General features: G+C 44.5%; 1 protein-coding gene and 1 long non-coding RNA gene across 10 annotated transcripts in view; one reads left to right on the top strand and one right to left on the bottom strand.

Moving 5' to 3' along the window:
* Positions 1–4046: 4046 nt before the first annotated feature.
* LOC118288421 (thyroid hormone receptor alpha) overlaps positions 4047–19734 on the bottom strand; it is a 95368-nt gene continuing 79680 nt past the window's right edge. For all 9 annotated transcript variants that reach the window (XM_035614494.2, XM_035614492.2, XM_035614491.2 and 6 more), the window contains 6 exons: positions 19487–19608; positions 17733–17880; positions 16208–16413; positions 14338–14484; positions 12282–12540; positions 4047–11592 (listed from right to left, as the gene is read on the bottom strand). In XM_035614494.2, the coding sequence (XP_035470387.1) occupies positions 11342–11592; positions 12282–12540; positions 14338–14484; positions 16208–16413; positions 17733–17880; positions 19487–19608 (1133 nt within the window). In that variant the 3' untranslated portion in view covers positions 4047–11341. The remainder of the gene's footprint in view (positions 11593–12281; positions 12541–14337; positions 14485–16207; positions 16414–17732; positions 17881–19486; positions 19609–19734) is intronic.
* Positions 11814–12400, top strand: LOC118288425. The gene is made up of 3 exons (XR_004785873.2): positions 11814–11973; positions 12086–12131; positions 12262–12400. It is a non-coding gene; the product is annotated as an uncharacterized LOC118288425 (long non-coding RNA).

Raw genomic sequence — 19734 nt, 5'->3', positions numbered from 1 at the left:
CCAGCGGGTCCGTTATTAGTCCGTTTTTGTGGATCATCCATCCATCGTCTACCGCTTTATCCATTTAAGGGTCGCGGGGGGCCTGGAGCCAATCCCAGCTGACATTGGGCGAGAGGCGGGGTTCACCCTGCCAGCCTATCGCAGGGCCACATACAGAGACGGACAACCATTCACTCTCACATTCACACCTACGGTCAATTTAGAGTCTTCAATAAGGGGAGAACATGCAAAGTCCACACAGAAAGGCCCTGGTTGAACCGGGATCCGAACCCGGAACCTTCTTGCTGTGTAGCCGACCACTACCCCAGCGTGCAGCCCCCTTAGCGGATCAGTCGTCGCAAAAACCCCACGCTGCGGACGCAGACGTCGTTCGGACCGCATAAGTTGATTTTCAAATTCTCGTGGCCATCTCCAAAGTTTCCACGCACAGAGAAAGTCACCAAAGGCGAAGCAGCTCGAGCTCCACGAGAGCGCTGCGTTCGAACATGAACAGCCGAGGCTGGTGGAAATATGGTGAGTTTCGGAGGAACTGGTCGATTCCTCTTCTTGGTTGAGTTTTCGTGACGGCTCATGTAGCAGCGGCCAATGGAATGAGCCATTGACAGTTACAATGGGAAGGTGGGTAATGTCAACATCATCTGCTTTCAGTGATTATCAGTGACATTTTTAAGCAACGCTTGTTGACATTTAGGCAAATCGGCACCATAAACCACGACAAATTAGCTTTAGTATTTCCAGTTTCCAGTGTATCCATTATATCCTTTAATGCCCTAGTGGGTTGATGTCGTCCGGCTGGTTTCCAGTCTCTATGTTAACCTGGCTGTTGCCGTCAGTTTTCATATTTAAATTTACCACACGGATTACTACACCATGGATGCTGGAAATAGGGATGCTGCAGCAAAAGCAGGTGCCAACCCCCCCCCAAAATAAAAAAAGTTCATTTCATTTTTGAGAGAAACTTTTAGAAATTAGCAGGGGGCCTAACACCCAGCCGTTATTATGATTAAAAATATTGATATATTATATTTCATTTTAAAATTTGACAACATTCACATGCTGCTCTGACATGCAGTTTGCAGTTTGTTGCATAGTCAAATGTTCTAAACCTCTTGTTGGCCATTAAAAATTAATACAAAAAGCTGTGTTGCACTGTTGCATTACATAACTTTACATTACATACAACATGAGGTCATTATATAGGCCTTCGCTCAGGACCCACAACGCTCACCGACTTCCAGCTTCCCACGTGACTCAGCAACCTGTTCTGGATCCTATGCGGTTTAAAACAACATAATTGTTCATCATTTTACCAGATAATGATGAATATAATACGACAGGATGATTGAAACACATTATCCAATCAAGTCATGTGCGCTTATATCAGCGACAAGTCGATAACTAGTCATCGTTACTCAATCGGAGGCCAAGCATGTGTGCGGGTTTTTTCAAAGAATTTCCAAAATCATAAGCAATGCCAGCGAATATGAGCGTCATTAAAAAATACACTGTTCAATTTCAGCAGCTTCGCTGGAAGCACTTTTCCTTTAGTTGAAGGGGAAAAATCTGTAATGGATGTTCCGGTCTATCAATCTGTGTCTGCGCGCACACACACAAACACACACACACACACACACACACAGACACACACACACACAAACACACACACACAGACACACACTATCCATGTCGGTCTGCGGCATGTCTGCTCTGTACCAGCTGTGCCCCTCTGTGTTTTTTGGGAGCAAAGGGCCGGGGGGGGGGGGGATTTTGGATTGGCGGAGAGCAAAAGCTGCTCATTGTTACATCATCTCCTGCACAACAACCCTAGAACAAATTTGACATCAGCTGGCTCTCATGAGTCTCAGTGTTCGTAATAATTTAGTAGTTTGTTTCTAAATTTAGCCGAGGTGCACCGTAGGTAATGTAACCCATTTAAGACTGTGCATGTGTTGCATGAGTATGCCTAATTTGGATTTGGGGGGGGGGGGGCGACAAGAGAAGAGATCGGACTTGTTTTTCTTCGTGTCAAATAATCGATCAAATGGGTTTTGATATGTTGCGATGTACCTGCATGGTTCAACGACTTGGGTTGTCCGGGAGGTTCTACAGCAGAAGACCAGACCGCCCGTGGGATGACTTGTGTCGGCTGACGAGTCATCTGAAGTGCTGAGAGGAGCCACTCGCAAGCCAGTTCTACCAAAACCAGTGGGCGGAGTGGGCCGACGACACCACACCAGGCTGCAGTACGACAACACAGCACCGCGCTCTAATCGGCCTGTCGCGCCCCCAACGCTCGACACTGATTATGTCTCGGATGGAGGACGGGAGAGTGGGACTTCTCAGCGCTTTGGATGGTCAGTAAGACCAGAGAAGCTCCGTAGACGTATATACGATCCATTTTTTGAAAGTTTATTTCGGGGCCAGCAGGACTAACTAGCTGGCCCCTCGAGTAAAGACTTTGTTTAAATTCCGTGAGCTTTGTTTGGTACTCTTCAGCTCGTGTGGTCCCAGCTGGCGGTCCCAAGGTTTGAACTGCTTGTATTGCTGCGGAACCTATCAGTGTGTCTACACCAGCAGCATTTCATAAAAACAGCGTTTGTTTTCATGCATCAGGTTTGTTGTCCTGTGCGAAGTAAAAGTGCGACGACAGTGCTTGTCTGCTGGACGCCGAGCGCCAAAAAGCAGGTGTCCCAAGATAAAAATCAGTTCAGTCAGTCCCCGACTCTGGTGCAGACTGAAGTATCTTGGCAACCGTCCTGGTCCCCAGATGATGGACCTTAAGACCTGCGGACCAACCGTAACCTCTAGCACTGCCCGCAGATGACGGGGTTTTCTTTTTTTGTTGCTTTTGGGTGAAATGATTCAACATCTACTGGAAGAATTTTGCCGTCAAAGTTGGTTCATGTTCCCCTCAGGATGAAGTGCGATAACTTTGGCGTTCCCTTCCCTTTCTTGTTTTCCCCCATCATCAGGTCAAACTTTCACATATCTGTTAAACTAAGGCCATATATACTTGTTGCCAATGATTCATCAACAAAGGTTAGCATTCTAATGAATCATCAGAGAAACATAGTTCTGTTTCCTTTAAACCATTAATCTACTCTTTAAAATGTTATAATATATTGTACAAATCCAATTAGAGGCTGAAGAGAATGTGGACAAGGTATCAAGAGGGTATCCTTGTGTGCCCTGTGGGTCTGGAGCTGTTTTCCTTGGATGGGACGAGATCCAAACGGAGCGTAATCTCTTGACTCCCCACCCCAACCAGACGCCTCGGAGAAGACCTCTGACCACACGCCAGGCCTCATCGGCCAACAGCGTCCGACCTCAGTGTCATGGCCTCGCGCCTGAGCGGGAGTGAATCCCCGCTGCCAGGTCGAGGAATCTTACGGAGAAGCCTTCCAGGAAAAGTGGACGCTGTTGTCGCAGCAGATTAAAAGTTTAGTAAACCGCTTTCCTTGCTCGCAGTAAACCGGGCCAAAGACCTTGTGGCTGCAACACTCACTCAACGAAAAGGAACCACAACAGGGAACACTGAGATCGGCGCGCCAAAGTGTTAAAGTAGACAATGTCGTCCTCAACAAAATAGTGCGACAGCAGGAACACTTTCAATTGGATTGAGATGAAGGGCTGCTTCAGTATTAAATTGTGCGGCATGGAAACACGCGGCTCATTCAAATCAATTTGATGCACCATTAAGATTCTGTTTACAGCAGGTTCAGGTAGGATGGGTTTTGTTTGTGCTTTATCGTGCTCCAATACTCTGAATAGATTTTAATTTCAAGATTAGATTATAATCTTCCAGATGTACTTTTACTGACGTGAAACAAAACTCATTTTGGTATTTGACTTCTATATTAGGTAAACAGCTTTTCTACAGGCGAAGCTGTTGAAACTTTGATGTGGAAACAACAACGTGGAGACGCTTTAATGGAATCAGCGATGGAATCTGGTAAAGCTGAGTGACAATGTTCATATTTTAGATTATGTTTTCAAAATTGTGCGTGTGTCCAATTGAAAAAAAAAAAACTCCCAACAAAGACAAATTGATATCAAATAACTTTATAATGCTGAAAATGAATGTCACATAGCCACGAACACAAACAGCTCTGAGCCATCGAGATGCCATTCTCTGATTGTGCCATGAATGATTTGTCACAGGGATCAAGACAAAACAACAACTGTGCCCGTTACAAACCCATGACCAGCATTATTCAAAGACACCGTCAGACTCTCACCGGGGGCGTTTCACACCGCACCTCACTGGGCTTTACATTCAACACTGTGCTGCCCCCCCCACCCCCCCCAAAAAAAGAGACAAAGAAAAAAAAAGAAGAAAGAATTATCAAGTGGCCTTCTGCTCGTGCAGGGGGCCTCGCGCGACGCGTCTCAGATTTGGCGAATTGGGGCCGAGTTGTGTGCTCACTGCATAGGTCACTGTGGAGGGGGGGCTGCGGGGAGCGTCAAATACACACACCAGAGGACGCTTTGCGTCGTGGGACGAGCAGTCCGGGACCCCGGGGGGTCCTCAACCTCATTCAAGGCACAATTTACAGGCCTGCGTTAAAGTACAACGGTTCACAAATACAAGTGTGCAGCTGCATATGTTTTGCACCCGAGGGGATTTGGGGGCTCGGAGAGAGGAGGGTTTCTCTCCGGGGGGGGGGGGGGGGGGGGGGCTCTTGAGAAGAATCGCTTGTCGTTGTCTTGACCGGGTCTGAGACTCGTCACTTGGGCCAAACGACTCAATGCACTCGACCTGCGTCCTGACGACGGCGCTCGGGCCTCTCTTGGTCGGTCGGGGCAGAACAACGCGTCCAGAAGGAAAGTACACGTCGTCCAGCCGATGATGAATACTCAACGCGTGGCTCCACACTTTCATGCGACCACTTCCTTATAGACATATCACAAGTAAGTAAGTGCTGTACGTTTTTTTTTCTTCTTCTTTTTTTACCAATTGGATGCACCTTGTACAAATGTGTTTTTCCTCTTTCTGAGTCTCACATTTCGGGGATGGGGAGAGGCTTTGGCCAGGAGCTACATACTAATTTGTCCCGACAAACTTTCTTCAAGCCACCAGTTTGATTCAACCAGTTTGGGGGCCACATTCCAATCTACCTCAGAAGTTCCGACCCCTCCCCCTCCCTTACTCTGGCACAAAGCAGTGTGATGAGGTATGAACAGTTGTATAAATCTCTCTTCTGTTTTTTTTTGGTTTCCATTTTGAGATTTTTTTTTTTTTATCGTTTCACTTAATGTCGTTCCTGTTTGTGTGTTTGTAGGCTTGTCTTCCATCAAAAGCAATATTGTCGTCACAACACTGAGAGTAATACATGGCAGATTTATATATCGCATGATGAGCCCTGGTCTGAGATCAGGGGATACAAGAGCAAAAGCCCGGCCCAGAAAGTGATACAGCCAAAGCAACTGTGGAAAGCAGGGTTCAGGGTTCGTTCACCTCCAGCTCAGGTAACAGGATTTGATGAAACACTTCATTTACAATTATATCAAGATAAACATTTTCAAAAATCACAACTGAACCTCTATTATTTTTTTAACAACGAACCAATAAACAATTGTTTGTATCGAGATTATTCGATTATTGTAATTCAGAGGTATTGGCAGGGTGTTTTGGTAAAGGGAGGGCAGTCTCAAATTTCCCTTGCATACGGATTGTAGAAAAACAAAGAGAATGAAACACAAAAACAATAAAAAGTCATTCCAATAACATTATATGTTACGGTACGCAATCCAAAAGTCCCATCGACTTTGTAATGGTCAGGACACACTTTGAATTATAGATTTCAGCACCAGAATCAGGGCAAATTTGAAGTCTCAAATCTGTATCCGATGACACATCGTGCCGTTTGGAAGCATTAGCCTGAGCTGAAGGGGACCGAACACCGCGGCCCTCGGGTGACGTTTGAGCACTAGCTACGACTGCACCGACGACGGTCTGAAAGTGCATATACAGCCATTATCTCACAGTAAAGCATCAACACAGAGAAGACATTCACTTACCAAGAAAAATCAGATGCAAATTAACAATGACATCAAAGAAATAACCATTGAAAAAAACCAAAAACAGCTTCTTCTTTTTTCTCTCCATCCAAAAACAAAGTCACTCCATCTCATTGCTTTACATCGCTCAGGATATTCAGTCCTCCCACCACTAGTCTACAGCCTCTTCTTTTTTCCTCTTCTTTTTCTCAAAGGACTTATCAGTAGCAGTCCGACACATGATCCGGCGTTTTAGCTCCGCCTGCAAACTCATCCACGCTAGAATAAGAACAACGAACACTTGGTGCACGACGAAAGCAACGTCAACAACATCAAAAACAACATGAGTGTGGGACTTCACACCGTGTCTTTAATTGTACAATGTCAGTATTTTACATTCCACGTGTGGACATATTGCTGCGGGGATTGTCGTCTTTCTCCACCAAGTATTAGGGTAGGATTCTGTGTGTGTGTGTGTGTGTGTGTGTGTAGGAAGGAAGGGTAGGGGGCACAAGGGTAGGGGGCACAAGAAGACACAGTGAAATAAATAGAGGAGGATGCCGGAGGGACGGTGACTGGGGAGAAGAGCGAAATGACAGGAGAGTGGAATGGGAACGCTGGGGACGGAATGAAGATGGAAGGACGGGGACAGAGATGTGAAGAGGAGAGGGAGAGAGAGAGAGGGAGAGAGAGAGAGAGAGAGGATGCTTCCCTGGGTAGGTAATCAAAAGGAGTACTCGTAGTTTATCTGCGAACAGAGTTGAAACTTCTTCAGAGCGGTTGTTAAAGGAGTTCTGTGCCATGCTGCAGCGGCCGAGCGGAGCAAAGTTCCCATTGGAGTTCAGTGTAAGCGTAACGCAACCCTAACTGAAATCTACGGAGACCAGAGAGAGAGAGAGAGAGAGAGAGAGAGAGAGAGAGAGAGAGAGAAAACACAATTCATGCGGTCGCCGCGCGGGAAACATACAGAGAGTCTTTACGTTTTGATCTGCACTTCCGGCGAGGGACTGTGGGAAGTGACGGGGCAGCTGCTGCGTCTGGCTTGTCGTTGCGGCTCTTCGCCTGCAAAGTTGCCCCGTGTACCACCGCCCAGGCCAACACAGGGAGGGCAGATCCATTTTCTTTTTCCCGGGTCTAAGTTGAGATACATAAGGAGAACGCTTCACCAGTTCCCCTCCCGTGAATGCACCGCAGAGGTAACGGAGCAGGACAAGTCAGGAGGGACATCAGCCGTCACCGGCTTGTTGCAGTACCTCGCGTGTGTCGTCAGCGTTTCTTCTAGTCAACTAACTAAAAGATCAGGTGTAAAAAAAAAAAGAGTAAGCATTGATGTCCTTCTTCGGTGAGAAAGGATGGTCACGGACTACTGGTCTGTCTCTCTGCTATGCTGGTGCAACTGATCGTAGCTGAAGGCAGTGTGCTCTGTGATGCTGGTGTGGTTTGGAGTGGGAGGACTTCTCCATTGATCATTTGGCTGAGAGAGAGAGAGAGAGAGAGACAGACAGACAGAGAGAGAGAGGGAGGCTGTACTTCCAGCTCAAGTCCAAATCTCAGTCCATGAAGCCAGGCCAGCTCTCATTCGTGGTCGGCCCGACGCAAGGGGCGATCGCGCTTCTTTTTGGGCTACTCCCCCCGCGCTCTATGAAGCGACCTGGAGCTGGGCAGCGGCCGGGCGAACTGCGACGGCTAGTTGGTGATCGCCACGAGGCACGCCGCTGAAAACAACCCGCAACTACTGTTTTACAGATGATAATGCAAGGTGGGCAGAACCTCTGCTACGTGATTTGAGCTGGAAGCATCCATTCAGCCGCTGATCGCTCTAATGCCACAAACAATAGCCTTTATAAATATACCTTTTATCATATATATATATATATATGTTTGTGTATGTATGTATATGTATACATATACACACACGTGTGTATTCAATCTATTACCTATATGCTGTATAGTGACTATTTGCATTACTAACCTCTGTGAGGCACATGAACATGTCAGGATTACTAAGTCGGCGGTTCCCTGTCTGAGCCATGACCTGGTTGCAACATGGCTTTCATTCACAGTGATAGTGAGCAGAGGACGGTACAAACGCAGCAGACCTGGAGACGGTGGGTGTGAAACTGTACTGCTTGATCCTTCTATTGCTGTGTGTGTGTGCTGCTGCTGCTGCTGCTGCTGCTGCATGTTTATATCCCTGTACAATCAGCGCTTAAAGTTCTATTTTAAATACCCTGCAACATAGATACGTAAGACTGAGGGTGGTGGCACCTAAAGGCCACGTCCCAGTCCAGGTAATCAAGAGATGGGATAACGGACCGTGTGTGTTTTGTTATATATTAGAAAGAATATTATTAAGACTGCTTAAGACGGGCAGAAACAGGAAAGCTGTGGGGTAAGGGGATAAAGGAAGGCTTGGGGGCTACTAAGGGATACAGACATTGTGGTTTTTAGTGCAACAGAAAAAAACCTGATAGTTATTTCAAGTGGATGGCAAGTTGGGATGTGGTTGGTGGAGCTTATTTCAGCAGTGTTGTTGTTTTTTTCTCGTATTGTCATAGATGTCTGGGATAGGACAGTAGCTCAGGAAGTCTTTTTAAATGGCCCGGTGTCCATTTCTACTGCGGCGGCGAGGGGAGGATCCAGAGATGTACGGTAAGTGCGAGGAGAAGGCTCCGTTTTTGAGTGGTGGGTGGCGGTTGGCTTGGCCCGCGTCACACTGTCGCCCACCACAGTCGCTCGTTCGCCGCTTCCCTCCCGTCGGCCGGGATGAAACTGTATCCACAGGCAAAATACTGCTGCTTTGCTTGTTGTTTCTTTACCTCCCAGTCACCACCCACATAAATCCACTGACTTGACCCGGTCGGGCCAAAAAAAATCAGCTGTCGCTGTCCCGTGACAGTCTCCTTTAGGTTCAATCGGTGTCCGGCAATGTCACAAATTCACTGCTGCTCTCTTGTCATTTCAGGTACCCTAAAAAAAATCGGAATCCAAAGCGACAGTTGTTCCCATGTACTGTGTGGTTAAACATCATAAAAGGGGGAAAGTGACAAACGTCTGCCATGTCAGCAGTCATACGTTGATCCATGGCCATCTAAAGACCTGCGGTACACTGTCGGTGGTGCAGCGCACGCAACGGGTCCATGTTGGCAACTCATTTGTGCACTGTGTGTGTGTGTGTGTGTGTGTGTGTGTGTGTGTGTTCATGCATGTCAGAGGTGCAGAAGAGCTGCTGCACTGAGATGAGAGCTGAGAGGTGAGGTAGAATTTTGCGACCTGCAGAAGTAAGTGACACCCCCCCCCAATCTGCCAGTGCTGAACCTATCACAAGACAGCAGGGATGCGAGGAGGCGGGGCTAAGGTTGGGAAAAACAGGGCAGGGCTCCACTGAGGAGACGCACGCAAACACATGAAGGCAGGAAGTGTGGTACAGTCCAGTGGTTGTTTAGGATGAGGAAGAGACGAGCAAGAAACAAAACAACTGAGGTAATACATTTAAAAAACAAAACAAAGCTGAACGGGTATAATGTGCATGTATGCATGTATGCGTGTGAGGTAATGAAAACAAGAGGTATGTGTTGGAGAGGTATTCTTGATATATATTCTATATATATATATATATATATATATATATATATATGTGTGTGTGTGTGTGCATGTGACATGAACAGTTTTCAACCTGTCCAAGTCATGCAGCTCCTGCGCGTACTATGATTTAATCATTAGTTTATTTAATTTAATGGATTAACATAACTATGTTTAAGTACAGTGGGTGACACTCTAATACAAGTAATGTAAACAGTGTAGCCTGTTTCAGTTTACTTTGAAAATACACAATGTATCATAACAATACATTACCTATAATTTGCATGAACGGCTATATGGTGTTATGAGTGAAACAGTGCCTTCTGTAAACATAATGAATTGTGTAATCATAGCGTTTACACATACATTTGGCCACTTGGAGAATGACGGTCCAATAATCGCTCCCCTTTTTTCTTTTGGAGCTCTGCTTTGGTCTCCACCAACAACTGGCATTAAATAGTGAATTTTGACCTTGCTTGTTTAGCTGGTACTATTTATATAAATGCACTAACATTTGCTAATCAGTTCTAAACACTGATCACGGCTGAGGCGGATGGAAAAATAGTTTTGATGCTATTTTGCCATAATGGAGAAAGTGACATTTTGAGAGGATGAGAAGACATTACAATTGCTCCTCAGGGGACATTTAAGGGCAACTAATCAAATGGTTGTTGGAATATATAACTCTGGAGACATGGTCGATTCTTTTGTGCCTTTGTGTTAAGCTTACCTAGACTCTCTTCAGTATGTTAACAGAAAGCATTTGGATGCTCTTACCATCTTATGACCTGCCATTTATTATTAACACACCCACAATGTCATATAAGATATAGAAATGCTTGTTATATGGCATTATAAAGTGTCATGCAGGTAAGTGTAAATAATAAATTATGGATAAGGGGCTTCATCCAAAGTGTTCCCACTGTAACTCCTGACGCTTGCAGAGAGGTAAATGGGTAAGTGCGCATGGCGTCTCATTAGACGGCCAGCACCCACACAATAAATGAGTAAATACATTTTATGAGGTATGAGGTAAAAGTGTTAGGGGTGCGTGTCTATGTGTAGCCGAGACAGACGGAGATAGAGAGGTCGGTACGTGAGGGAGGTAGGTCGACGAACACTCACGGAGATGCGGCGGACTCAGGGGTGGACTGCACGTGTAGCTGGAGTTCAGTCACCATCGTAATTAAAGTGATGCGAGGGAGGTGGGTGTGTGGAAAGGGGGTGGGGGGGGCTGTCTGAGGAGCTAATAGTCAGGTCCCAGAGTTAAGAAACAGAACTACACCATTCTGAGGTGAGACGTTGATGTGGAGGGACTAGATCCACAACCAAACTGCTCAGGTTGCCTGAGTCACAGGAACAGAGTGGAGCTGTTTGTCCATACAGGTGCAAAGGAATTGTGTTTGCATATAGATATACATGTAATATACGTTTATGGCACTGTGTTTGGAATTTGACCTTGTGAAAATGTACAACATTATCCTGTGTGTGTGTGTGTGTGTGTGTGTGTGTACCTCTCAGTATGAGAAATGTGTGTTTCTCTCTGGTGATGCTGATGTGTTTGCTGGTGGCAGGTGGTGGGTCTTGTGGGTGTTTGATTGAAAAAAAAAAGGGGGCATAAAAAAGGGGGGGCAGGTTCTCACTGAAGACAAAAAAATATATCCTGTTTTTGATTCTCCTCTTGTCCTTCCCAAACATTTCCTCTGCCGCCAAAGCCACCCCCCAAATCTCTTGTCTTATGTGTCTTTTCGGTGGGGTGTCACACTTCCTGGTCCTCAAAGACCTCCAGGAAGAGCGGCGGAAAGAGTTCGCTGGGGCATTCGACTTTCATGTGGAGGAAGCGGCTGGCGTGGCACGCTCCGATCATGCGCAGGTCCGTCACCTTCATGAGCAGCTTGGGCCAGAAGTGGGGAATGTTGTGCTTGCGGTAGTTTATGTAGTGTTCGAACGCCAGCAGGTAGGCCTCCTGGCACTGCTCGATCTTCTCCACACTGGTCAGCCCTGAACGGTCTGTTTGCCAGAGGAGAGAGGAAGAATTACCTGTTACATTTATGCAATATTTATTTGTCCCAGTAAAACTGATCCTGAGCAGCACCAATAGAATGAGACTCCCACAAGACCCGATTAGACCTGAAAATACTTTGGACCCGGCGGGACCTGTGGACCTACAAAGACCCATAATCCCTGGTATTTCTAACAGGATTGCTAATTTCCACTCAACCTTAGCGGTATAATAAAAGTTGTCTGATGTTTTTATTTTCACAGACTTGTTAAAGCTTCTCCAGAAGAAATTTTACTGTCACAGGCTCAATGGGAGCCAGCATGACTGGAAAAACCATCTGGTTTGACGTAGCAAGGAAAAATTTGTGCCTGGCAATTTTATGGGGCAAGGTAACAAGTGAATTCTACGAATCTGTCAAGTGATTTGAATTCAGAAGCAGCAGAGCGTTCAGCTGTATTATTTATGTGTGAGTTGTTGAATATTTTACTCAATTTCTGACAGTATATTTTATTCAAGATAGAGGAGACCTGCGCTCCAAACAAGCGAGGTAAGAAATAAGAAATACTTATATTTAAAATGTCTAATATTACAAAATGAATAACTCCAGAAGTAATGGCAGTATGATCAGGACAATGAAATCTGTTTAAACATTCAGATCACATATCTTTGCATTGCAGCATTATGACTTATTCCTCACCTGAGCTCATGAGCAGCACGGCCTGCATCAGCGCCACCTCCGTGTCGTCCAGGTTAAACTGAGCCAGGCTCTTGCCCAGATCAAAGATGGCGTCCGACACCACGCCCAACCCGCCGTTCTTCAGCTGCTCACGTTTCACCGCCATCTCGCCGTTTAGCGTCAGCGTCTCACTCTCCGGATCGTAGCGTACGGCGGCGCGCAGTGACATGATCTCCATGCAGCAGCCCTTCAGCAAGATGATCTGGTCTTCACAAGGCAGCTGGGAAACAACGCAACAGCATGTGAGGTCATCAGGAAATAATTTGACAGCAAGTTAGATGACCAAACAATTTAGAATTTCAATCTAAAAGACCACTACAATCTGAAAGGGGTTATCTACCCTTAAAATGACAAACAAAAAGGAAAAGCAGATTATGGCCTATAGCTTATGAATAAAATTAGCCTTTATGTTTATGTTTGCCGATATCCGCACATATGAAAACTTTTATTTAACTTCTTTAACAGAATAAACAATGCAGAAAATGCTCTGGTTGTTGGAAATGTGTCATTACGTTGTTTATCCATAGCAAATTGTGGTTTGTTATTATTATAATACTTCTTAAAAATATATTACCAATGATCACTACAATGTTTACAAAAAGTTTGCAATGCAGGAAACATGTGCATTTATGTTTAAATGTTATATTGGAAAAAAGGATGTTTATTTTCTTGGACGAAGACTGATAATTGGAGGAAGGTTTTTGGTCATTTTACTTTTACTAATTGACTGCTGCTGACTGGCAAAATAAGAAATACTTTGTCGTCAGAAAAGGGCATAGCCTGCTAAAGAACAAAACTAAAGACAAATCTACCTTTGTAATGTATTGTAAAATGTTTCCTTCAACCCCTGACACAATAATCTCAGAGTGCTTTGTTGCAGAGAAAAAGTAATCATTCCTATTCACAACATTCCCCTGCAACACTTTATGTAACTGGGAAGTCCCTGCAATATCCATGGTGACTGGACTCTGTTAGGTGGGACACAGGCGAGAGGGCACACACACACACGGACACAGACACACACACACGGACACAGACACACACACACACACACTCACACACACACACACACACACTCACACTCACACACACACACACGGACACACACTCACACTCACACACACACACACACACTCACGGATCGTTTGTACAGAGAGGAGAGTGGTGACTCATCACACCATCCAGACAGAAAGAGAAGGAGAGAAATAGAGACAGAGAGAAAGAGATCAGGTGTGGAACGGGGGAAGGGGTTGATAATCACTCGGCATGATAACAGTTGACAAGTAATCAAGACAAATAGCTGCAGACAGAGGAATACCCAATCGACAGAACCTGGTTAGAGTAACCAGCTTGAGAGTCGGATAACAGTGTTCACGAGACAAGTCTGGAATTAAAAAACAGCAGCTTGCACGCTGCTGAAGATACAAAAAGAAGCTCTGTCCAAAATCCTGTGTGCTATATTTACTACGTACTGCCTTTTAACCGAGAAGTTACCAATATATAATAATGAATATATAGTGTCTATAGCACGTGCAATACTTTTTAAATCACAGCTACGAGAAGCTTCATGTACCTGTCAGTGATGCCACCATCAATCTAAACGTACTGCTCAATTTAAAGTATTAATTAAAAATTCATAATAATTAATAATGATTATTAATATTTAAAAAAGAGATAAGATTATGTGGGAAGTGTGCAATTAACCAAGTTGTGCTTTTTTTGCTATGCACCATTCAAAACATATGCCACACCATAAAAATCTTATACAATAATCAACTATTCGCTAACCTCTTTTTAGTTGCTGTTGCTACAGATGTCCAGTTCTCCATTCTCGTATGTTACATGTGCAGTTTACAGTAATAATAGTACCGTAGATTTTGCTGACAACATGGAAGGCCATGGAAGTGAATAAGTTAGGTCAGTGCAGTAAGATTAGCTACAGAAGCTAATGATTGCGTTTTAACTCCGATTAAATCACACGGGCGGACGGGCGGGCACACACACACACTGAACCTACCTCTGAGAACATGGGCAATTTCTTGGCGAAGTCGACAACGCGCGTTATGGCGGGTGTCATGATCTTGGTGAACTCGCTGAAGGCTTCCAGGTCCACTTTATCGCCGTCGGAGGTGGGAACCATAGGACCCTGGCCAATATCATCCGACTAGAATAAAAAAGGTATATAATATATCACACCGGTAACTGAACCATCATACATGTCATGAGTAAATCTGATGGATAAAACACAATAGTCTTTATACATAACTGTACATTCCCTACATTTGACACTTTTTCCAATGAGAGTGGATTCAAGGAAAGATTCAAGAAACGTGCCACTACTGAAAACCTGTAATTTGAAAGACACTAAATATAGACTATATACTTTATAGACTATAAATATAGACTTATGGTATTTTGGAGACTGGAACCAATTTAAATACCACTAGTCTGCAAAAGTAAGATAGTAGACAGATCAAATTCTTGCCTTATTTGAATCATATGAGTCATACAGATATATAGATGACACACACACACACACACACACACACACACACACACACAAACACAGAGGATTGCAAACTGAAAGGTATTAAGCAGCCTCTTCGAATACGAGCGACAGGCCTGAGGTAAAATGTTATCTGATTATCTGCGACAATGATGCCAACATTGCACAGGTTTACATTCATAGGAGCTCAGCTGATCCCTAATCTGTTTTGATTAAATGGGAAACTGAGAGCTACAACAGAAGGAGAACAGCTTTAGGCAACATACTGATGGAGAGAGTTTAGGAATCATGTGGGGGAAACTCCAGGGTCATCAGCAGGATATTATGATAGAGGACAAGAAACTTCATGAAGCACAAAATCCACTGCGAAAACCAATAAAACAACTTTGTTTTTACAAAGATTATGGAAAAGACAACACTTCTTTGTCGGGCTGCAGTCATATAAAAAGTAGTAAAGTGAGACATTACAGGTCTTAGTTTAAAAAAATGTAAGATGTCATCTTCCAGGAGTGCAGGTTGGAGACACTCAAAATTGACAGCACAGTCATTGGGGTTATTACTAAAGGTTTTTAAATGCGAAATATTTTCTGATGTAACCTTCCAAAAATTAGTTTTCAGTGGAACGCAGACAATCCAATGTATACAGCAGTGATTTTATAAAAAGTTGAGCAATGGTCTTCCTGGGATCTGATTGTCCTTGCATGCGGTGAGACGTGCTCCTCTCTTCTACTGTATATTCACAATGGATTCGCCAACCCTCATCCCAACCCCTGAGCAATTTCACAGCAGATTCTCGAAAAGATGTATTGACTGTTTTTGCCTTCATGGAAATAGTTGCTTGGTAACAGTCATCTGACTCTTGTCTCAAGGTAACCATTGACAGTGTATCTGCACATGGCATTGATCTCGTGGGGCGCCACAGAGCGAGTCGCTGATGAAAAGCAGCGCTGTCAAAACAGTTTCTTTCGCTCTCTTTCATGCGTTTGCTTGATTTCTGAAGTGGAAAAAACTTTCAGCGTACTGTGGGCCGCACATTTCGGAGTAATGCGCCACAACAAAGAAGGAATGAACCGCTGCGTGGATACTGCAAGCACTTGATAAAAATCAGAATGACAGATTACACAAGATTTTGATGTCTGTTTATCATAATATGACATAATCAATAACTTTACTGGGTAGTTTTTAAAAAAAAATAATGTATTGCTTGATTAGTTAGAGGCCATACTTTTTGCAAGAGAACTTGTAGTTTTCCATCCCAGAAGAAGTGCTGGTGGAACAACGGGGATACAGGCCAGCATGACGTAAAACTGGACGAACACGTATTGAACATGTCACTGCTCTCGACTTTCTTTTGTGAAACATTTCTGTTCATAACACCCACCAAGAACTTGCGCTTCTGTTTCCAGCTGGAGCCCTGGGCATTGGTGTGCCGGTGGGCCTCGGTCACCAACTTGATCAGGTCCCACTCCTCCGTGTTGGGCTCTGGCCTTATCTGCAGCGTCCGCACCATCTCCTCCCGCTTCCTTTTCTCTCGATTCTCCTCGATCAGACGACGCTTGGCCACGCGCTTCGAATCATCCAACACCACTGGAAATAAGAAGGAGGTACATAACGTTTCTCTTTGGGGAGCTAAAAAATTAAACAGCTGTACAATTTGGGAATATCTTGACATTGACTGTTAACAGCACGTCTTCTGTTTCATGTACTTCTCGGCCATTGTAACAAACCTTAACAGACATGGCTCTCAGGCATTTGAACACAGTGAATGGATGACTTATTCAGTGAGAGCTCTTAACCACAGTGCCCTGCAATGTCATCACTTTGCTCTGCACACATTTAACATCAATAAAAAAACACAAATCACTTGAACGTCACATCTCCAGAACGTGGATCGCCAGGAACGTGGACCAAACATGTGACTTCTAGCGCATCGAGTATGAAAACAGAAGTACAGACTGTCCTGAAAGAAAGGTTTCAGGGTTTTTTTGACATTCTCGGAACTAAAGCCCGATGGCCTTCAAAAAAAGTATTACTGGAATAGAGACAGAGATTTGGAAGACAGTGTCAAATAATTCTACCTCCATGGTTGCCGCAGTCAAGGTTGTGAGGAGATCTGTAGTGTAACTCAACAACAAAAACTGGCCTGCATGTGAAAAAATGTGAATAATGTTGATTCATTAGCAGGCGTCTGCGGCAATCGAATTACAGCACATGCATTTAAAGGACCACTGCTGCCGCACTACATCAAATTTTAGCAACATAATTCAAGTGCTGGAAGTGAAGTCCAGATGTTCCGTGCTGTGCGTTCATCAAAGTGTCCAGAGGAACAGGCAACCATTTCCTTTATCCACAAGAACAGATGAACTGCTACATTAATATCACTCCCAAGATGTAATGAGATAATGTTGGTGAGAATGTGAGTGTGTGTGTTCTGTGTGCTATTCATCTCTGTAACTAGTCAGACTGCAAGGCAGTGCAGTGAATACACATAACACAGGCAATTATGGTACATACTGGTTGTACTCATTGCTCTGATATTAAAGGCTTTGTTTCTACAACCTAGTACAAAGTAGGAAGTGCTGAGAGTTTTTATATAGACGTACATGCAGACCTAAAACAATGATAATGCCAACATGATATAACATTATAATTTAACTGTTTACCATATTCAGCATGCGTTCACTCGCTAAGAAGTCCGAGACACAAAGTACAATCCCAGTTCCTGACGGGGAACGCGAGTTTCACATTTCATGTCAAATCATCCAATAGTTGTCAAGACATTTCACTTGTGGTCGACCTAATGCCCACACTAGAGTTGCATATAGTGACAACAGCATCCTTTAACCTCGAGGATCCCGTCGTAAATGCGAGTGGTGGTGAGAATACATGAACTTATATCAACTCACAGTCCATGGCCATGCCCACAGAGATGCACTTCTTAAAGCGGCACAGCTGACACTGGTTGCGGGTGATCTTGTCAATAATGCAGCAGCCCTCATATTTACAGGAGTACGCCGGGTGGAGGTTTTTCTGGATGGTCCTCCGGAAGAAACCCTTGGGAAAGGGAAGGGGATGGACAAATAGAAGAAAGGGCCAAGAGAGAGAGAGAGGGAGGGAAAGAGACAGCGAAAGAAAGAGCGTTCAGTGATTGAGGGACATGAGCCACAACCATAACCGGAAAATTTAATCCACCAATTAGATGTTCTTGTGTTTTTAGTTGCAAAGTAAATGAATGAAACGGGTCACATCACATGGCATGCTGGTGACTGCACGGCAGAATCCTGCTTAATAGCAATTGTTACGTAAGGGCGTGACATGACTGAACAACGGAAACCGCGTTTACACGAGTGACAAATAGAAACAAACCGCTGTTTTGCAACATCCATCTCAATACATTATTAAAATAAACTGCGCCGAAAGAGAGAATTTTCTTTTTGCCAACTGGCCACTCTCTCCAAATCCATGTTAATTCATCTTCAGAAGGGGAATAATGTTCCATTTTGCTTTAGTTCAGGATGATAATAAACACTATGGCATGTTACAACTTTCCAATGCACACCACTGATTGATAGGGAGCATATCTACAAAGGAGCAAAACAAGGTGCAAATTCGTACTGTATCTAGTTGTACTGTTTTGTTTTGACTTGGACATGCAATAGTACATTAATTAGTGTTAAAAAAAGGAAGCAAAATCCCAGTGCAGACATCTTGGATTGAGTTTTGTAAAACTCTATCTATACACCTTTAAAGCCCCACCGCCCATAACTGATTCAAGCTTAACAGTAGAAGTTGCATTTCATTTAGTTCAAATATCTGATTAAATAAAGTATGATCACTACAAACCAATGAATTACATTCTACCAAACACAAGGAGGAGCCTGTAATTGGTTATTTTCTATCAGGGAAAGGAAGTTAGACAGAATGAAGCTACAGTCAGGAGGACTGCTTCTCTCGAGCCTGCACTCTGTTTCAACTCAAGTCAGTTGATGGTAAGGCACTTACAGTCTAATTTCACCCTGGCCTCGGTTGCTGCTGTCAGAATTTAAATTGATTCTTCTGGACTGCTGTCATTTCAGGGCCAGATTCACCGCGTACATTCAGGGGCCTTCGGCACCAGCCCACGTTATGACCCCGCTGCAGGTCCGGTCGTATGGGCTCCTCAGGAAAACTCGCTTAACGTCACGTCAGAAGCTCAGTCTTCATCTAATCCTTGACGCTACTGGTGCTTCAAATGTGTCTTCAGATTTAACTCTTGTGCAAAGGCAATACTGGATTACATATTGGCACAATGAGTGTATTAAGTACATTTGCTCCGTGAATTGGCTGAAAGATAGAAAAAGAGCTTCAGGGCTGAAAGAGTGGCAGCAAGTAGGCGAAGACAAATAAACCTCAAACTGTCCCACCAGCAGCCATCTTGAGTTGGTGTCACTCTTTTCAAATGATTGAAACACTTGATATGCATACTCAATATGTTTGTGCACATTTTATCAAAGTTCTGTGGCTCTGTATCTATTAAAAGAGGCAACAGACAACTTTGGTGGTCCTAGGGGTACCAGGTGGTATTATTGTTTGGTCACTGTCGTGAAGAAGCTGCAGCAGCATCAAGACGCCGGTAAGGACGCAGGTAAACTACAGGAAGTGGGAGATGCTTTTATTCTACCTTGCAACCCTCGCAGGTGATGCAGCGGTAGTGGTAGCCAGTCGCCTTGTCCCCGCACACCACACACGGCTCATCCTTCTCCAGGTAGCTGGGGATGTACCCTGGAACAGAGACGCTAAGAGCTATAGGAGAGGGGGAGGAGGAGGAGGAGGAGGTCGAAGAGGACGACAGGGCAGAGTGAGAGAGGGGGGAGTACAGGAGGAGAGGGGACACGTGTTATCACAGGGGCCTGTGCAAAGGGTCCCAAG

This window comes from Scophthalmus maximus, chromosome 17 (genome assembly GCF_022379125.1).
Source record: "Scophthalmus maximus strain ysfricsl-2021 chromosome 17, ASM2237912v1, whole genome shotgun sequence".
NCBI classification, from domain to species: domain Eukaryota; kingdom Metazoa; phylum Chordata; class Actinopteri; order Pleuronectiformes; family Scophthalmidae; genus Scophthalmus; species Scophthalmus maximus.
This window is presented reverse-complemented; position numbering and strand designations above follow the sequence as displayed.